Source organism: Phyllopteryx taeniolatus, chromosome 9 (genome assembly GCF_024500385.1).
Source record: "Phyllopteryx taeniolatus isolate TA_2022b chromosome 9, UOR_Ptae_1.2, whole genome shotgun sequence".
NCBI lineage: Eukaryota > Metazoa > Chordata > Actinopteri > Syngnathiformes > Syngnathidae > Phyllopteryx > Phyllopteryx taeniolatus.
Window position 1 is genome coordinate 31,270,134 of NC_084510.1, and position 15,177 is coordinate 31,285,310.

General features: G+C 46.3%; 1 protein-coding gene across 15 annotated transcripts in view; it reads right to left on the reverse strand.

The window, feature by feature from the left end:
• The window catches only part of ptprt (protein tyrosine phosphatase receptor type T), a 120,926-nt gene that overhangs the window by 32,672 nt on the left and 73,077 nt on the right, over positions 1 to 15,177 (reverse strand). For 7 of the 15 annotated variants that reach the window (XM_061784113.1, XM_061784112.1, XM_061784118.1 and 4 more), the window contains 2 exons: positions 11,788 to 11,820; positions 631 to 785 (listed from right to left, as the gene is read on the reverse strand). In XM_061784113.1, coding sequence (XP_061640097.1) covers positions 631 to 785; positions 11,788 to 11,820 — 188 coding nt within the window. Of the gene's footprint in view, positions 1 to 630; positions 786 to 7,012; positions 7,043 to 11,787; positions 11,821 to 15,177 lie in introns of all 15 variants that reach the window. The other 8 variants (XM_061784124.1, XM_061784121.1, XM_061784125.1 and 5 more) reach the window with 3 other exon arrangements.

Here is a 15,177-nt window from a genome sequence, read left to right on the forward strand (position 1 = left end):
TATTGGGACACCTCGGAGTGACAAGTAAATGGAGTTTGGACAAATGTATTGGGACACCTTCACCAAGTGCAAACGGAAGAAAGTTTGGACAAAGGCTTTGGAAGAATTTCACAGACTGGAAAGAGAAAAGAAGATGAACATGCAGTAATGAAATGGAAGAAAAAATAATGAAATTGTTTTGGTCACACTTTCTCCTTCAACGCACATTGTGCTGCTCATTCTAGTGTATAGGCCTCGGCCACCTGGGGGCAGCATAGGACAGATGTACTGTGCACGGCGACTCGGCTCCTGTCTCGGCCTCTCTCTTTGCCGTTCTTGACTAATTAATTATATGTGCCAAACTGCTGCTTGTTTTGAAGTGAGTTCAGTTCGCTGCCACCGCACAGCGCTCAAATGGCAAGCTTGCGAGGTATTTCATGTATCGAAGTCAGACTTTTGGTATCACGACACCACGAATTGGGACGCACCTTGAATTGAAAAGTTGATGAACACAACTAGGACCGAGGACAGAACCTTGGGGGACTCTACTTTGGGACCTTTTGAGGCCATGTGTACCAATCTTCTTGTCCAAACCGATGAAACTTAATGTTCTCACAAAATACCAGGAATTAGACGGTCCTGCGGACTTACTGAATCCGTTGAGGTCCTGGCTGGAGGTGGAGAAGGGGTCGTCCTTGCGCAGCGTGCTGACTTTGGCGGCGCTCTTGTCGGCTGTGTTGACCGGCCCCATCTCCCTCTGTTGGGTGGAGCTGCTGGCCGTCTCCTTGTGCTTTTTGGCTAACTTCCTGTTGATGTAAAACACACAAAACAGGACAGTGAATGAGACCGTACTCTTTCGCAAAACATAAAATAAGAGACGCTACGTAATCCTGTATCCAAATCTAGGCGAGACTTGGCTTTCAAATTGCTAAGCAGGGAAAGGAGGGATGATGGGAACAAGAAAGAGGTGAAGATGATGAAGGGAAAGAAAAGAGCAATAGCCTGACTCTCCTTCAAAGCTCCCCTGGCAACTGACGGTAAAAAGCTTCTCGAGTGGGCAATTGTTGACCAGGTGACCACACACTGACCCCAAGAAGTGGCACTGAACAACAGCAGATTGCTTGGGAACGTAATACCTCAGTCCACACAGTGGATGCAGGTTTTGACCAACTTTCGCAGTTTTTCACCAGTGGAAATGTGCCACAATTTGCCGTTTCACGAGTAGAAAGGTTTAGAAATATGGCAGATCAAGACACTGAGAAGAGTGGATTGCTTTGAAAAGTAAAAGCACACTTTTGACCAAGTTTCCCATTTCGCCATTAAAAGGAGAGCACGTGTCGAAGTGTCCTCAAATTTGCCAGTTTATGAAGTTGAAACTCCCAGCAGACTCCCAGCAGATGTTTGGGCCTGCCACGTCGGACCGGAATCTTCCCCCACCATTGGAGCCAACTCACCACCAGGTGGTGATCAGTTGACAGCTGCGCCCCTCTCTTCACCCGAGTGTCCGAGACGTGCGGGCGCAAGTCCGATGACACGACCGCAAAGTCGATCATCGAACTGCGACCTCGGGTGTCCTGGTGCCAAGTGCACGTGTGGACATAACGAACACCATGTTCAAGCATAAGAACATGGTGTTCGTTATGGACAATCCGTGATGAGGTGATGAAGTCCAATAACAGAACACCGCTCGGTTTCTGATCGGGGCACCGTTCCTCCCAATCACGCCCTTCCAGGTCTCACTGTCATTGCCCACGTGAGCATTGAAGGCCCCCAGCAGAACGATGGAGTCCCCAGCGGGAGCGTTCTCCAGCACCTCCTCCAAAGACTCCAAAAAGGGTTGGTACTCTGAACTGCTGTTTGGTGCATAGGCACAGACAACAGTCAGGACCTGTCCCCCCACCCGAAGGCAGAGGGTGGCTACCCTCTCGTCCACCGGGGTGAATCCCAACCTACATGCGCCAAGCCGGGGAGCAATAAGTATACCCACACCTGATCGGCGCCTCTCACCGTGGGCAACTCCAGAGTGGAAGAGAGTCCAACCCCTCTCGAGAGGACTGGTACCAGAGCCCAAGTTGTGCGTGGAGGCGCATCCGACTATATCTAGTCGGAACGTCTCGATCTCGCACACCAGCTCGGGCTCCTTCCCTGCCAGAGAGGTGACATTCCACGTCCCTAGAGCCAGCTTCTGTAGCCGGGGATCGGATCGCCGAGGTCTCCGCCTTCGGCCACCGCCCAGCTCGCACTGCACCCGACCACTGTGGCCCCTCCCACAGGTGGCGAACCCACGAGAAGGGGGACCCCACATTACCCTTTCGGCCCGTGCCCGGCCGGGCCCCACGGGTCCAGGCCCGGCCACCGGGCGCTCGCCTTCGAGCCCCTCCTCCAGGCCTGGCTCCAGAGGGGGGCCCCGGTGACCTGCGTCCGGGCAAGGGAAAACTGAGTCCATCATTTGTCGTCATCATAAGGGGTCTTTGAGCCGTGCTTTGTCTGGTCCCTCACCTAGGACCTGTTTGTCATGGGAGACCCTGCCATGGGCGTGAAGCCCCAGGCAACTTAGCTCCTAGGATCATTGGGACATACAAACCCCTCCACCACGATAAGGTGACGGCTTGCAGCAGGGGCCAAGAAATGTTGTATTATTTTAAAAAGCATATACCTACAATGGGCGGCACGGTGAGCGACTGGTTAGCACATCCGCCTCACAGTTCTGAGGACCGGGGTTTCAAATCTGGCCTGGCCTGTGTGGAGTTTGCATGTTCTCCCCGTGCCTGCGTGGGTTTTCTCCGGGCACTCCGCTTTCCTCCCGCATCCCAAAAACACGCATGCTAGGTTCATTGAAGACTCTAAACTGCCCGTAGGTGTGAATGTGAGTGTGACATTTGTTATGGCCACAATTTTGATTATTATTTTTTTGTTTTAAAGAGGTGACCTTTTTACTCCTGTGGAAATTCAGAATACACATGGAAGTTCTGTTTAGTTGCCGTTTGAATTAAGAACAATTTCTTCCCAGAACGCAAAAAGTTTGTTCGGTCTTTTGGTGACTCTGTGAGCTAAAAAGAATCCTGCAGGTTCTAGAGCATTTTCTATTTGGGATCCAGGACTACAGAATGCCCTATCCGTGGAAATTAAAGTGGCTACCTCAGTAGAAATGTTTGAATGTCGACTTCAGACTTATTTCTAAACTCTGGCATTTTGCTAAACCACACGTAGTATACAAATTGCCTCTTGCCCTGCCTTACCCCCTGACATCTGGATTTTTTTTTTTGGCCTGTTTTAATGCCGTTTGTCATCTCCCCCCCCCCCCATCCCCACTCTAGGAGGCGCTGTTGCTGTGTGGATTCCACCCTGACAAGATCTGATGGCGACCACTTCCCCGGAGGCGTTGCTATGGAGGATTCCGCGTGGACCGGGCGGGTCAGGTCCAGAGGACGGAACCGAAGCGGCGCTTCATCTCTGAACTCTTATGCCGTTTGAATTCATATTGTACAGCACCGTACTATGTGAGAAACTCGAAATCCAAGGTTTCTTCTTTTTTTTTTCCCAAATGGGGTTTGGATTTTTCCTTGCCCGGGTTTAGATCAGGGGATGTCACCGATCTTTGCCAACGGTGAGCCCGTGAACCCCTTGGAGACTCTTGTGATTACGGGCAAAACAAACTTTTTCGTAAACTAAGAATGTTACAAGAAATTGCTTGCTCGTCCCAAAAATGCCGACTGATGTCATCCGCTAGAAACTGTATACAAAGCTACAATTTTCAAGTATTGGTTCTCGAAGCCAGGTTCTCAACTGGGGTTCGTTCGGCGCGGTCAAGTGTGTGCGTGTGTCCGTTCCGTTTACCGCTCCGCTTGGCTGTGTCCCGTTTATTACAACGCATCTTTGCGAGGACGGTGGACATAAAAACAAAACGAAGGAAAGCAACCAATCGTCTCCGCGAGGCAACAGCAAACGTCGCATTGTTTCGCAATTAGTAAATACTGAACGATCTTTCTGTTTTGTGTGAATTGTTTTGAGTTTGAAAAAAAATAAAATAAATCACATTTTATTTTTCCAAATACAGCGGGTTTGGTGAAGGCACATATGAAACTTGCGAGGTTCTGTTTAGGTTAGGAAGCACTCGAGAACGAAACAGATTTCCCCCAAATCATACGATTGGATTCAGTCAATAACTGGGAATTCAAATGTTCAATGAGTTTTCATACAATTAGCCAAACGTGGCCTTGATCGAGCCAAAATCTAGTCTTGTTCATTTGAGTTTTGCAAATGACCAAATGAGACAAGAATCCCCACCTTTGGGAAGCATTTGCATGAGCGCAGCTCCAAGCGAGGCGGACACAGCACGGCGCCCAGCGTGGCGCGCCTTCGGGCGCTACCGGCAAGTCGTCTCCGCCGTCCCGCCTCGCATTCGTCCCGTTAATGGACTCGTTGAAATGACAAATTCCGACGAGCGCGGCCTAATCCCTCTCCGATGAACGTCGCATGCGCGCGGCACTTCAATAAGCGGCGAGGTGAGCCGAGTGGGCGCCGACCGCTCCGGGAATCATGGACTACTTCGTGCCCCCGGAGTGTTAATTGCCGCCGTTTGATGCGTGGATAACGATGGACGTTTTAGGAGGCGACGATCCGAGCGCCGCGTTAGCCACTTGGGGGAAGGACCCAGCCAAAACATCGCCTCTTAATTGGCGCTCGTTTGCTACATTAGCTGTCCTGAAGGCTTCGTTTGGCTAACGAGCTCCGGGTTCAAATCCTCCCAACTTCGTCTTCTTCTTCTTTTGCCGTCAGAAGGATTGATGATGAAGCCTTTTCATGCTCGGAAAGCCCAAGATTGAGAGCGCGTTTCAACTGACTTGGAACATTTCTCCGACGGAAGTCCCACGTGATAAAGCGACAACATGTTTCAGCTACTAATTATTCCATTTCACACATTGCATATATCAAAGTCACATTCGATCTGTGGAGAGCTGCCAATGGTGGACGCTTGACAAAAACAGATTACAGTTGTACTACAGCAAAAAATGTGCAAGTATTTGAAAACCACAAAAAGGTTTATAATTGCCACAAAATCGCGGCAAGCACTACTTTTGTCTAAATAAACATTTGAATTGAAATGCTTGACAATTTAGTGGTGTCAAATTTGCTTCACATTTGGCTGCAATCAGACAAAATCTCTGACAAGTTGGTCATCCATCCATTTTCTGCAGCGCTTCTCCTCACGCGGGTCGCGGGCGTGCTGGGGCCTATCCCAGCCGACTCCGGGCGAGAGGCGGGGTACGCCCTGAACCTGAACCTTTGATGTTACGTTCAAATAGCGTACTTCCAACACAAAGAGATGACTTCCTGTGTCTTTTCAGGCATAGCTTCTTGAGACGTTTTAGCGGTTCTACTCATGATAGACGTGTGTACCAAAATCCAGGCCGCTGGGTCAAACTGGATTCAAGGGGCTGAATTTTCAAGGACCCCTCCAAAGGACCCTGGGAATTGGCCAAAATGACCCTCAATGGCAGCGTCAAACCAAAACGATTGAGTGCCTGTGTCTTTTCAGGCATAGCTTCTTGAGACTTTTTAGCGGTTCTGCTCCTGATAGACGTGTCTAGCAAATTTGATGATGCTAGGTCAAACTGGCTTCGGGGGCTGAATTTTGAAGACCGAAATGACTAACATGGCTGCTTCAAACCAAAATTGCAGACTTCTTGAGACTTTTTTGTGGCTTGACTCTTGATAGACGTGTCTACCAAATTTGATGATGCTAGGTCAAGTTGGGTTAAGGGGGTGAATTTTTAAATCATTCCAGGTTCCGAAGAATAACCAAGAAGAGGAAACGAAGCCTCACAATAATCCACCAGTTTCCGCAAATACCTTGTCAGTCAAAATCAATATGTTTCTTGCTTCAGCAAGAGAGAAATGAAAATCTTGAAAAAGGAGGCGGAGAGTTAAATCCTCCTTAATCTCGTCACTTTGACATTTCCCGCTCGTTGATTCATAATCTCGATGAGATGCGGGCGCTGTTCGGGATATGCACGTTTGATTGTTGGATTACGAAGTCGAGCCACGGAGCGTGCCGCAGGTTAGCCGCCGCGTTGTCTTGTTTTGATTTCAGGGAGCGTGACGGGTCGTGACGGGGGACCTCCGAACGCGGGGCCGCCTGAAAGTATCCCGACGCCGAGCCCCCCGAAACGCGAGACCCCCGTCCGGGCGGCTCGAGGCCCGGAACCAAACAAACGTTGGTGCTCCCTTCACAAGATGGAAAATGGTGACCGATAAACGAAAAAAAGCTCCCAAACGATTCTGATGCTCTGTCTTGGACAGAAGTATTGGGACGCATTCAGTCAATCAAACTGAAAAAAAAAAAAAAACTGGAGTTGCTCCCTCCTTTGTCAGAAAATATAGTTTCATGTCAAAATATCGCCTTACAACACTTTCCGAGCCAAATATATGAATATTTTCTCATTTGGAGCAACTACTCCATCCTCATTTGACATATTTTGTGAGCAAATATAACATTTGAATGGAATTCTTGCTGTATTTCCACAGCAAAATACAACTTTACCATCATCCTTTGCAAGACAATATGTAGCATTTTTGGGGAGGATTATGGCAAAATATTTGCATGTGTTTGATGATGATGCGTTTACTTACAGGTAATGAGAGTAGGAATACGCGTGTCTTGTCATGATGCGTTTACTTACAGGTAATAAGAGTAGGAATAAGCGTGTCTTGTCATGATGCGTTTACTTACAGGTAATAAGAGTAGGAATAAGCGTGTCTTGTCATGATGCGTTTACTTACAGGTAATAAGAGTAGGAATAAGCGTGTCTTGTCATGATGCGTTTACTTACAGGTGATAAGAGTAGGAATACGCGTGTCTTGTCATGATGCGTTTACTTACAGGTAATGAGAGTAGGAATACGCGTGTCTTGTCATGATGCGTTTACTTACAGGTAATAAGAGTAGGAATACGCGTGTCTTGTCATGATGCGTTTACTTACAGGTAATGAGAGTAGGAATAAGCGTGTCTTGTCATGATGCGTTTACTTACAGGTAATAAGAGTAGGAATACGCGTGTCTTCTGAAGCGTGGTGAAGGTGAAGGTCGATGATGAGCAAAGAAGAAGACAAGCGACAACCCAGAAAAAGGACAAACACAACCAATCAATTGATTAGTGCATGCTGGGAAACGCAGATTTGGGATTTCGTGATATTATAATTGTAGTTGTTAGAAGCAGTATTTCGCTCTTAGTTGTGATTTGATAATTTTCTAAGTGCTGCGAGGAAAAGATTTCGGATGAGTTAAAAAAAAATAAAACGTTATCTACAATTTCAAGGTATGTTTTTGAACTGGATGTGTCGTGACACATGGGCATGTAACGTGCCAATAATATCCAATTATTCTTTATTAAATATGAACTTGAATCCTCTTCGTTGTAGCTCATTTGCTCAAGTGTTATTTGTATTACAATTATATAATATACAATTACAGTTAATATTTTTTATGTTGTGTTTGTTTTTCCAATATTTGTATTCGTATTTTTTTAAACAACACGCATGTGGACTCAAAGAAGGTGTGATTTATGAATACATTTAGTCATAAAAAAAAGTGCTGGAATAAAAACAACGTTTATTGGAGACCTGTCTAAAATACAATTGAGTTCTTATTGAGTGTTTCTTTTTTTGGAGTGTTGTTCTTGCGTTTTCTTTCTCCAGTAGAGATTTTTTTCAGTCAAGATGTGCGGCCATAAAAAAGACAAAAAAAGGTTTTTTTCCGTCACCCGCCGAGAGCAAAGAAAGAAAAAAGAAGAAAAGAGCAGCGAGAAGAACAAAGAAAGGAGAGAAGATGAAAGGCGAAATGAACGTCTGCCGCCACGACACGTCGGGTTCCGGGATCGATACCCGCATTCCCGAGAGCCACGCGCGCGCGCGCACACGCGCTGCCGTGTCGCTCACTCTAGCGCTCTATTAACAGCAAAATAGATTTGCTTCACTTGCTTGCTGCTTGAGACAAAAAGCATGTTTTTGGGGTCGTTACACCAACAGACGAGGTTGTATTAAAAAAAGTATCACAGTTCGGGAAAGTGCTCGTCAACGCCTTTAATTTGAGGTACGACTTGCATCAAGTTGTTTGTAAGTTTCAAGCGAAAAAGTTTCGGGGGCCAATTCGTCAACACGCAACGTTACATTGGAAAAAAATATTGACAGTTTCGGAAATTGCTCATCAAGACTTAATACGAGAATTGATTTGGAAGTTTAATAGATGGTAGAAACTGGTGAACTGTTCAAGGGGGGAAAAAACGGATAAACACCTTTTTGGGCCATTATGTCAACATACAAGGTTGTTTTGAAAACAAATGACACTTTTGGAAAGCAGTTGTCAAGACCTTTAATTTAAGTTGTGACTCAAATGTTGTGTCAAGTGATTTTGGGACGATTTGGGAGTTTAATAAGCGGTAGAGGTTCGGGGACATTCTAAAGAAAAAGATCATACAAGATCCCATTTCAAGAAAAAAAAAACAATGACACTTGTTGTTAAGTTATTTGTGTTATGACTTGCATGGGTTGGGATTTGTGAGCTTTTTCAAGCAAAAACACACTTTTTTTCCGATGATGGTGTCGTCAGGCGAGGTTGGATCGGAAAAAAATGATGACACTTTTGGAATGTGTTGGTCGCGCCGTTTCATTTGCGTTGAAAAAGCGGTACAAGTCGGTGACATTTTGAAGCAAAGCGGAAAGCACGTTTTTAGGTGACAAAAAAAAAAACGACACATCGAGCGCTTCGATTTGAGGTGTGACTCCGTATCGTACCGATTTGTCAGTTTAAGAAGCAAGCAAAAAACAAGCAGTTCACAGAAGAATTACAGTTCTGGAAAGTCCTCGGCAAGGCTTTGAATGGGGATGTGTCGCTTAAAGGCGTTTGTCACAAATGGAATTTTGACCTTGTTACTGACGAATGACGACTTCAGAAGACATCCCGCACTTTCAGATCAATTGCCACCAAAGACGGTCGACTCACTTCATGTCCGCCAAGTTCGGAGACGACCCGATAAAGATTGTGTGAGAACGTGTGTGTGTGTGTGTGTGTGTGTGACACATTTAACCTTGCTATGACCTTGCCCTACACGTTTCCATTCGGACCCGTCCAAAGCTAATAAACCCAAAAACCCACGTGGGGAATATACGTCGCGTTTGGGCGCTGATTGGTGCGCGCGAGAGAGAGAGTGAGCCGCGCGTGGTATCGCGCCTTCGCACTTCGCGACGCTCGCCGGCACAATTGGCTTCGCCGGCGTTACTTTGCCAGCCCGACCGCCGCCGCCGCTCCTCTTCGCTGACATTCGGCGGGAAGCTTTTTAACGCACCTCCTCCTCGTGATGTTAATCAAGTGCAGAGCGCCCCGAGCGCCGCCGTAAAAGCTGCACATGTTAAAAGTGGCCATCAATATTAATACGGAGCAGGAAAAACACTCCGCCGGCGTGTGCGAAACAAAGACAAAGAGGCAAATTGGATGGCGCCGGCAGGGAGCGCTTGCTGAGCTCGTCCTCAACGCACACGACACCCAAAATCCTTTTACAAGATCGGAACGAAGCAGTACAGAATGCAATTAGAATACAGAAGAATAAAACAAAAAACGGCAACGCTGACTGGAATGAAGCCAATTGCTGAAATGTCTCCGTTGTTTGCACATCACAAAAATGATTTTTTCCCATATCACAAAAATGTGAAGAATACTTTCCAATGGATCGGGATTGAGCTGAACATTTTCAAGCGGTTGAGAAATCGGGAAAGGCGGTCAAATTGGAAAAGATTTACAAGGATTTGTCCAATTTTGAAATGGGAGGGCGAAAAATGCAATTCTGTGGAAATGGGGAACTTTTTAAAATACGATTGCGAAATTTGCAGAGACAGTACATTTGTAAAACGTCTTTATTGAACATGGACGGGTTGAAATAAGTCGAGAGATGTGGAAGGGTACGTTGAACCGGTCAAGTTTCTTGATTCATTGGGGAAGGTTGTCTTGGAAAATGTGAAATTCTGCACATTTGGGGAAATGCAAAACACCCCCCCCCAAATTCCCACCCGGCGGTGGAAATCGGCCTGGACCAGTGAAAAACGGCAGCGGTGTGTTTTGTTTGATTTGAATGACAGCAGCAGCGTAGGAGGGAATGTTGCATTTGGCGAGATATTAGCGCATATTAATGTGACCATTTTTTGAAAACATCCATTGGAGCGGCTTTTTCCTCAACATAGCAGGCATCGGGCCCATTTTGTTTCATATCAATATGAGCATATCGAATGCATCTTTACTCGTGCAGAGCCGCTGACTATTGTTGCTGACTTGCGTGACATAACAGGATTACACATCGGATTACTCGCGGCGTGCAGTTGGCAAGCGCGACCTCAAATACGGTTTTGGGAATCTTGAATCAATGCTGCAGATTATCGTCGCCAACTTTTTCATGAACTTTTGTTGGGGGGGGGGGATTTGGTGCGTGTCCGCCACGTCACCGCTGTAAAACTGGAACTTCTTTATGGCGTTCCCAATAAAGGCTGATTTCTCTTCTATTGTGTTCTATGCTTTTTCTCGTGTGCGGGCAGAAAGGCCCGACACCGACATGTTGTCTCTCAGGCGACGATGCGGTAGGGTCACGCTGTGATCGGATCAGAAGGAGCGCTCGGAAGCGAGGGGGTGCGTTGGGCACAAAAGGTCCGACGGAAGGGAACTTTTGTTCTCAGATTCATCGGCCCGGTTTGTCATCGGACGTCGCTTCGTCTGGCGCCACGATGGCGACCGGGCGCCCGACTTGAGACTTTTTTGTGGATGGACTCATGAGAGATATGTCGGCCAAATGTCATGTTGCTAAGTGGGTTCAGGGGCTTAATACTCAAAAACAATAAGCTCAAAATCAAGCCTGCTTCAAACCAAAATGAGGGCGCCATCACTATCCACGGTCACGCTATTCATTCATTCATTCATTCATTCATTCATCTTCCGTTCCGCTTCTCCTCGCGCGGGTCGCGGGCGCGCTGCAGCCTATCCCGGCTATCTTCGGGCGAGAGGCGGGGCGCACCCCGAACCGGTCGCCGGCCAATCGCAGGGCACGTACAAACAAAGAACCATTCCCACCTGCGGGCAATTTAGAGTCTTTAATGAACCCGCGTGCATGTTTTTGCGATGTGGGAGGAAACTGGACTACCCGGAGAAAAGCCACGCAGGCACGGGGAGAACATGCAAACTCCACACAAGCGGGGCCGGGATTCGAACCCCGGTCCTCACAACTGTGAGGCAGATGTGCTCACCAGTCGGCCACCGCTATTTCGTGCTTTTTCATTAGAGCGCAATACCAATTCTTATCATTATTCTTATTATTTGTATTTTAACAAGTTAAAGAAATGGAAAATAAAGGTAGTCTCTCTGGGATGCAAACGGCGTATTATTATTGGACTGTATTTGTGCATTTCTCTTTCTCTCAAGATATTCAGTGTTTAAAAGCGTGTTGGAAGACAATTTTAAGTTAAAAAAAAAATATAATAATCCATATTTCTATCGGAATGTCTGCATCTCGGATTTATTCACTTCTGGTGGAACGTAACCCCCGCGATGGAGAAATGAATTGGTGGGCTCTTCACGGGGAAGTTAAATATGGCGGAATTGGGGAAAATAGCCAAATCCTGTCAAAAACAAGCACATTTCATGTTGGAATTGTGAAGGGAACACAAGCGTGCTTTCTGAGGGCAAGATGAATTCAGGGCAAACGAGACAACGAAAGGAAAGCGAAGAAAGGGAGGAGGAAGATGAAGAGGAGGAGAAGCAAACATACGATACCCCACGCTCAGCGTTCTCCACGTGTGAATCTCTCTATCGGAGCAACAAGTGCCAGAAGGCAGGGACGGGAAGGGGCGGAGCCAAAACCAGGAAGCAGGGTGGAGAGAGACATAAAAGGGCGAGAGAGGTCAATCACAGTTGGCGGACGTTTTTTGGGGAACAATTATTATTCATGAAATAAAAGCCACTTCATGTGCTCACATTGACTTATCGGAATATGTAGCGTTGATTGCTTTTGCGTACAGTAGCTGCGTATTGGGCATTTAATACAAAACTGACGACTATTTGGCAAAGTTGACATCTGTATATTTATGTTTCTTTTCATGGATCGATTGCTTTCGCCATCTGCATGTAGTATTTACGATTTATGTACGGTCGCCATATTTAGCACCGCTGGCTTACATCTGTATGGATTTTCCTACATATGATGATTTGATTTTATTATTACAGATGATTTGTTTTTTGGGTTCAGCTGCTTCTCATGTCCGGTTGAGCTTTCGTTTTTTTACAGTACGCAAACGAGTCCGAGTTTCCAGTTGTGCGGCCTCATTGTAGCACCGCGTTGTGCCGGGGCCGGGGATTGAACCCGGGTCCTCAGAACGGCGAGGCAGACGCTCTAACCAGTCGTCCGACGTGCCGCCGCCGCAGCGTGTCACATTAAGTTGAAATGTGTTTAAAAACGATTTGGCGACGCGTCGCCGCATTGTGTGCATTTACAGTATTTTTCGGAGCCTCAGGGTCGGAAAGGTTGAAATAAGTGTTTTCCATCACAGAGCACATGTCACATCGATCATGTTTTTCAGGCAGCGTGTATTATTTATAGACGGAGGTCTCCGGACCCTCAGGCGCAGCTTCCCGGACCCCCCACCTGCTCGCGGGAACAACACATTCCCATTAAGAGCGAACTGCCGTCTTTATTAGCGACGTCCGCCGCCTTCTCGGGGAAGATAAATGTCTCTCTGAAAGATTAATTGGACAGTTGCCGTGCTCGGATCAGGGAGTTTTGGGTTTTTTTTTCCCTCTCTCTCTTTTAACCCGGAAATTATTGATGGGCTCGGAGAGGCTTGCGAGACATTTTTTGACGGAGGCCAAAACACTTTTAGTGGCGTCAGGCTTAAGCGTGACGGATGAAAAACGCATGAAGCCGAAAAGAGGGCGGACGTTCGCAGGCATGACGACTTTCTCGGTCGGCGTGACGCACCGAAGACGGAAATACGATCCCGGCGGGAGCTTAAGTACATTTTTGAATGAATATTCGCTCCCGGGACGAGTCGGGTGAGGTTAGCTTGACTTAGCAACATGAAATTTGGTAGACACGTCTATCATAAGGAAACAGACAAAAGAAAAGTCTCAAGACGCCGTAACTTGAAAATACACAGAATTTCTGCCGTCTTGATTTGAAGTGGACATTTCACAGTTGTCATTTCTGGGAATCCTCGTCCTGGAATTGACGTTGGAAATTCAACCCGAGAAGCTGCTTCGATTTAGCGGCAAATCTACCGTGAGCAGAGCCACAAAAAAGTCTTGAAAAAGCACCAGTCTACCATGTTGGATTCCAAGCGGACATCTCAGGTGTCCGAGCCCCCCGGAAAATTGATGAAAATCCAGCCCGCGAAGACAGGTCCATTTTTTAGCTATCATGTTTACACCAACAAAAAGTCTCACGAGAAAGAGAAAAAGATGGTTTGAAGGGATGATTTTGCGCATTTCTAGGAATTGTGGGAAAATTCAGCCCCGGCAAGTCAACATAAAACGTGCTTCACGTGTTTATCGTGAGTAGAGCCACAAAAATGTCTACAGTAAAGTCCGTCTTTTTGGTTTGAAGCCGACATTTTGGGGCCTAGCAAGAGCCGCCAATGCCAGTTTCCCTGAGACGTATCTGATGTCTGGAGACCCACGAAAAAAGGGCACATGGAGTCTACCATTTTGGTTTGAAGCCGACATTTTACCGATCATTTCTTGGGCTCTCAGCCCCCATGGAATTGTTTTCGAAAATGCAGCTCGTTTTCAGCAATCTAGTTTGACTTAGCAACGTGAATTTTGGTAGACGTGTCTATCATGGGCAGACCTCCAAATAAGCCTCAGAAAGTATGCACAAAAATAGACAGAAACCTCATTTTGGTTGAACGTTTCCACGCGTCATTCAAAGAACACAAACTCCTCCCCCGATTTTTTTATCCGACTGGATTCACGAATACTCGATGAATGGACGACACTAATGTGCAAAGAATTTGCGTTTCGGTCATCGTGTGTGTTTCGAGCACGGCGGCAAAATGGGATGACTTCGTATCGGAGTTACGGCGGCAGCGGTCCAAGCGATCGCGGCACTCCAATCGGCTTCGACGAAGCTTCCGCCGCCCCTCGAGACTTTCGCATATTTACACATATCGCTCCCACGCAATCGCAACAAACGAGCGCTGATTGCATTAGCATATTTGTCGGATGCTCGACAATCACGAGTCCGGAACGTTCCGCTGCGGCGAGCCGCTCGGCTCCGCTTGGCGCTTTTCATGCCATCACAAAATGTTACGTTGGCAAAATAGCGTGGGAGGCGGCGCTGTGTCACGCTCTGAAAAGAAAGAAACAAGAGGCCAAAGCAATCAGCGAGCGCAAATTACTGCCTGTTTGTGGCTCATAATAGCCGCAATATTGGAAAATATTTAAGATGGGGAGTTGTTTTGGAAAGACGCCCGCCGCCATTTCGACGCAGCGAAGTCAATAAATCAATCCAAAATGTATTTCCTGCTAAAATGCAGCAGAATACCTTTCAATATTGGCTTCGATAAAAATCGACAAAATTCCGGCATAGTTTTATTTGTGCATTTCAAGACTTTGTGAAGTCGTTTTCTACAGAAAGTTCAATTTGATGGCTTTTTTGAAATATGATTTTGAAATATTTTTAAAGTACGTTCAATCGACATTTGCGCCGATTTTAAGAGTTACAAAACGATACAGTGAATGTGAAGGATCACGCCAATCTTATATTTTTCTAAACTTACGTAAAATACATAAACCTTCAGCGCAAATAGGAAACTTAATTAACCTTAAATGTAATACATCCAATTTGACAGAATACCTTGCCATAACTAATCATTTTCATACATTTGAAAAAAACAGCCTGTCGTTTTCTTTTAATTTGTAAAGATCAAGACAATTCCTTGAATATAAGCTTTGCGCATGATGGCATTTTGATCCAATAAAATCCGTCACGTCTTAAGAAATCTTTCGCTGAGATTTTATACTGAATAAGTATGACGCATTGTTCTCGAGACGAATCATTTACAAAAAGCTTTACAATGAAAATATGTTGACTTCATTTGTGGCATTTTATTTTGTGGCAGAGAAAAGAAAGAAGAAAAAGAGAAAAACAAATGTGCTCGCCCATTTTTG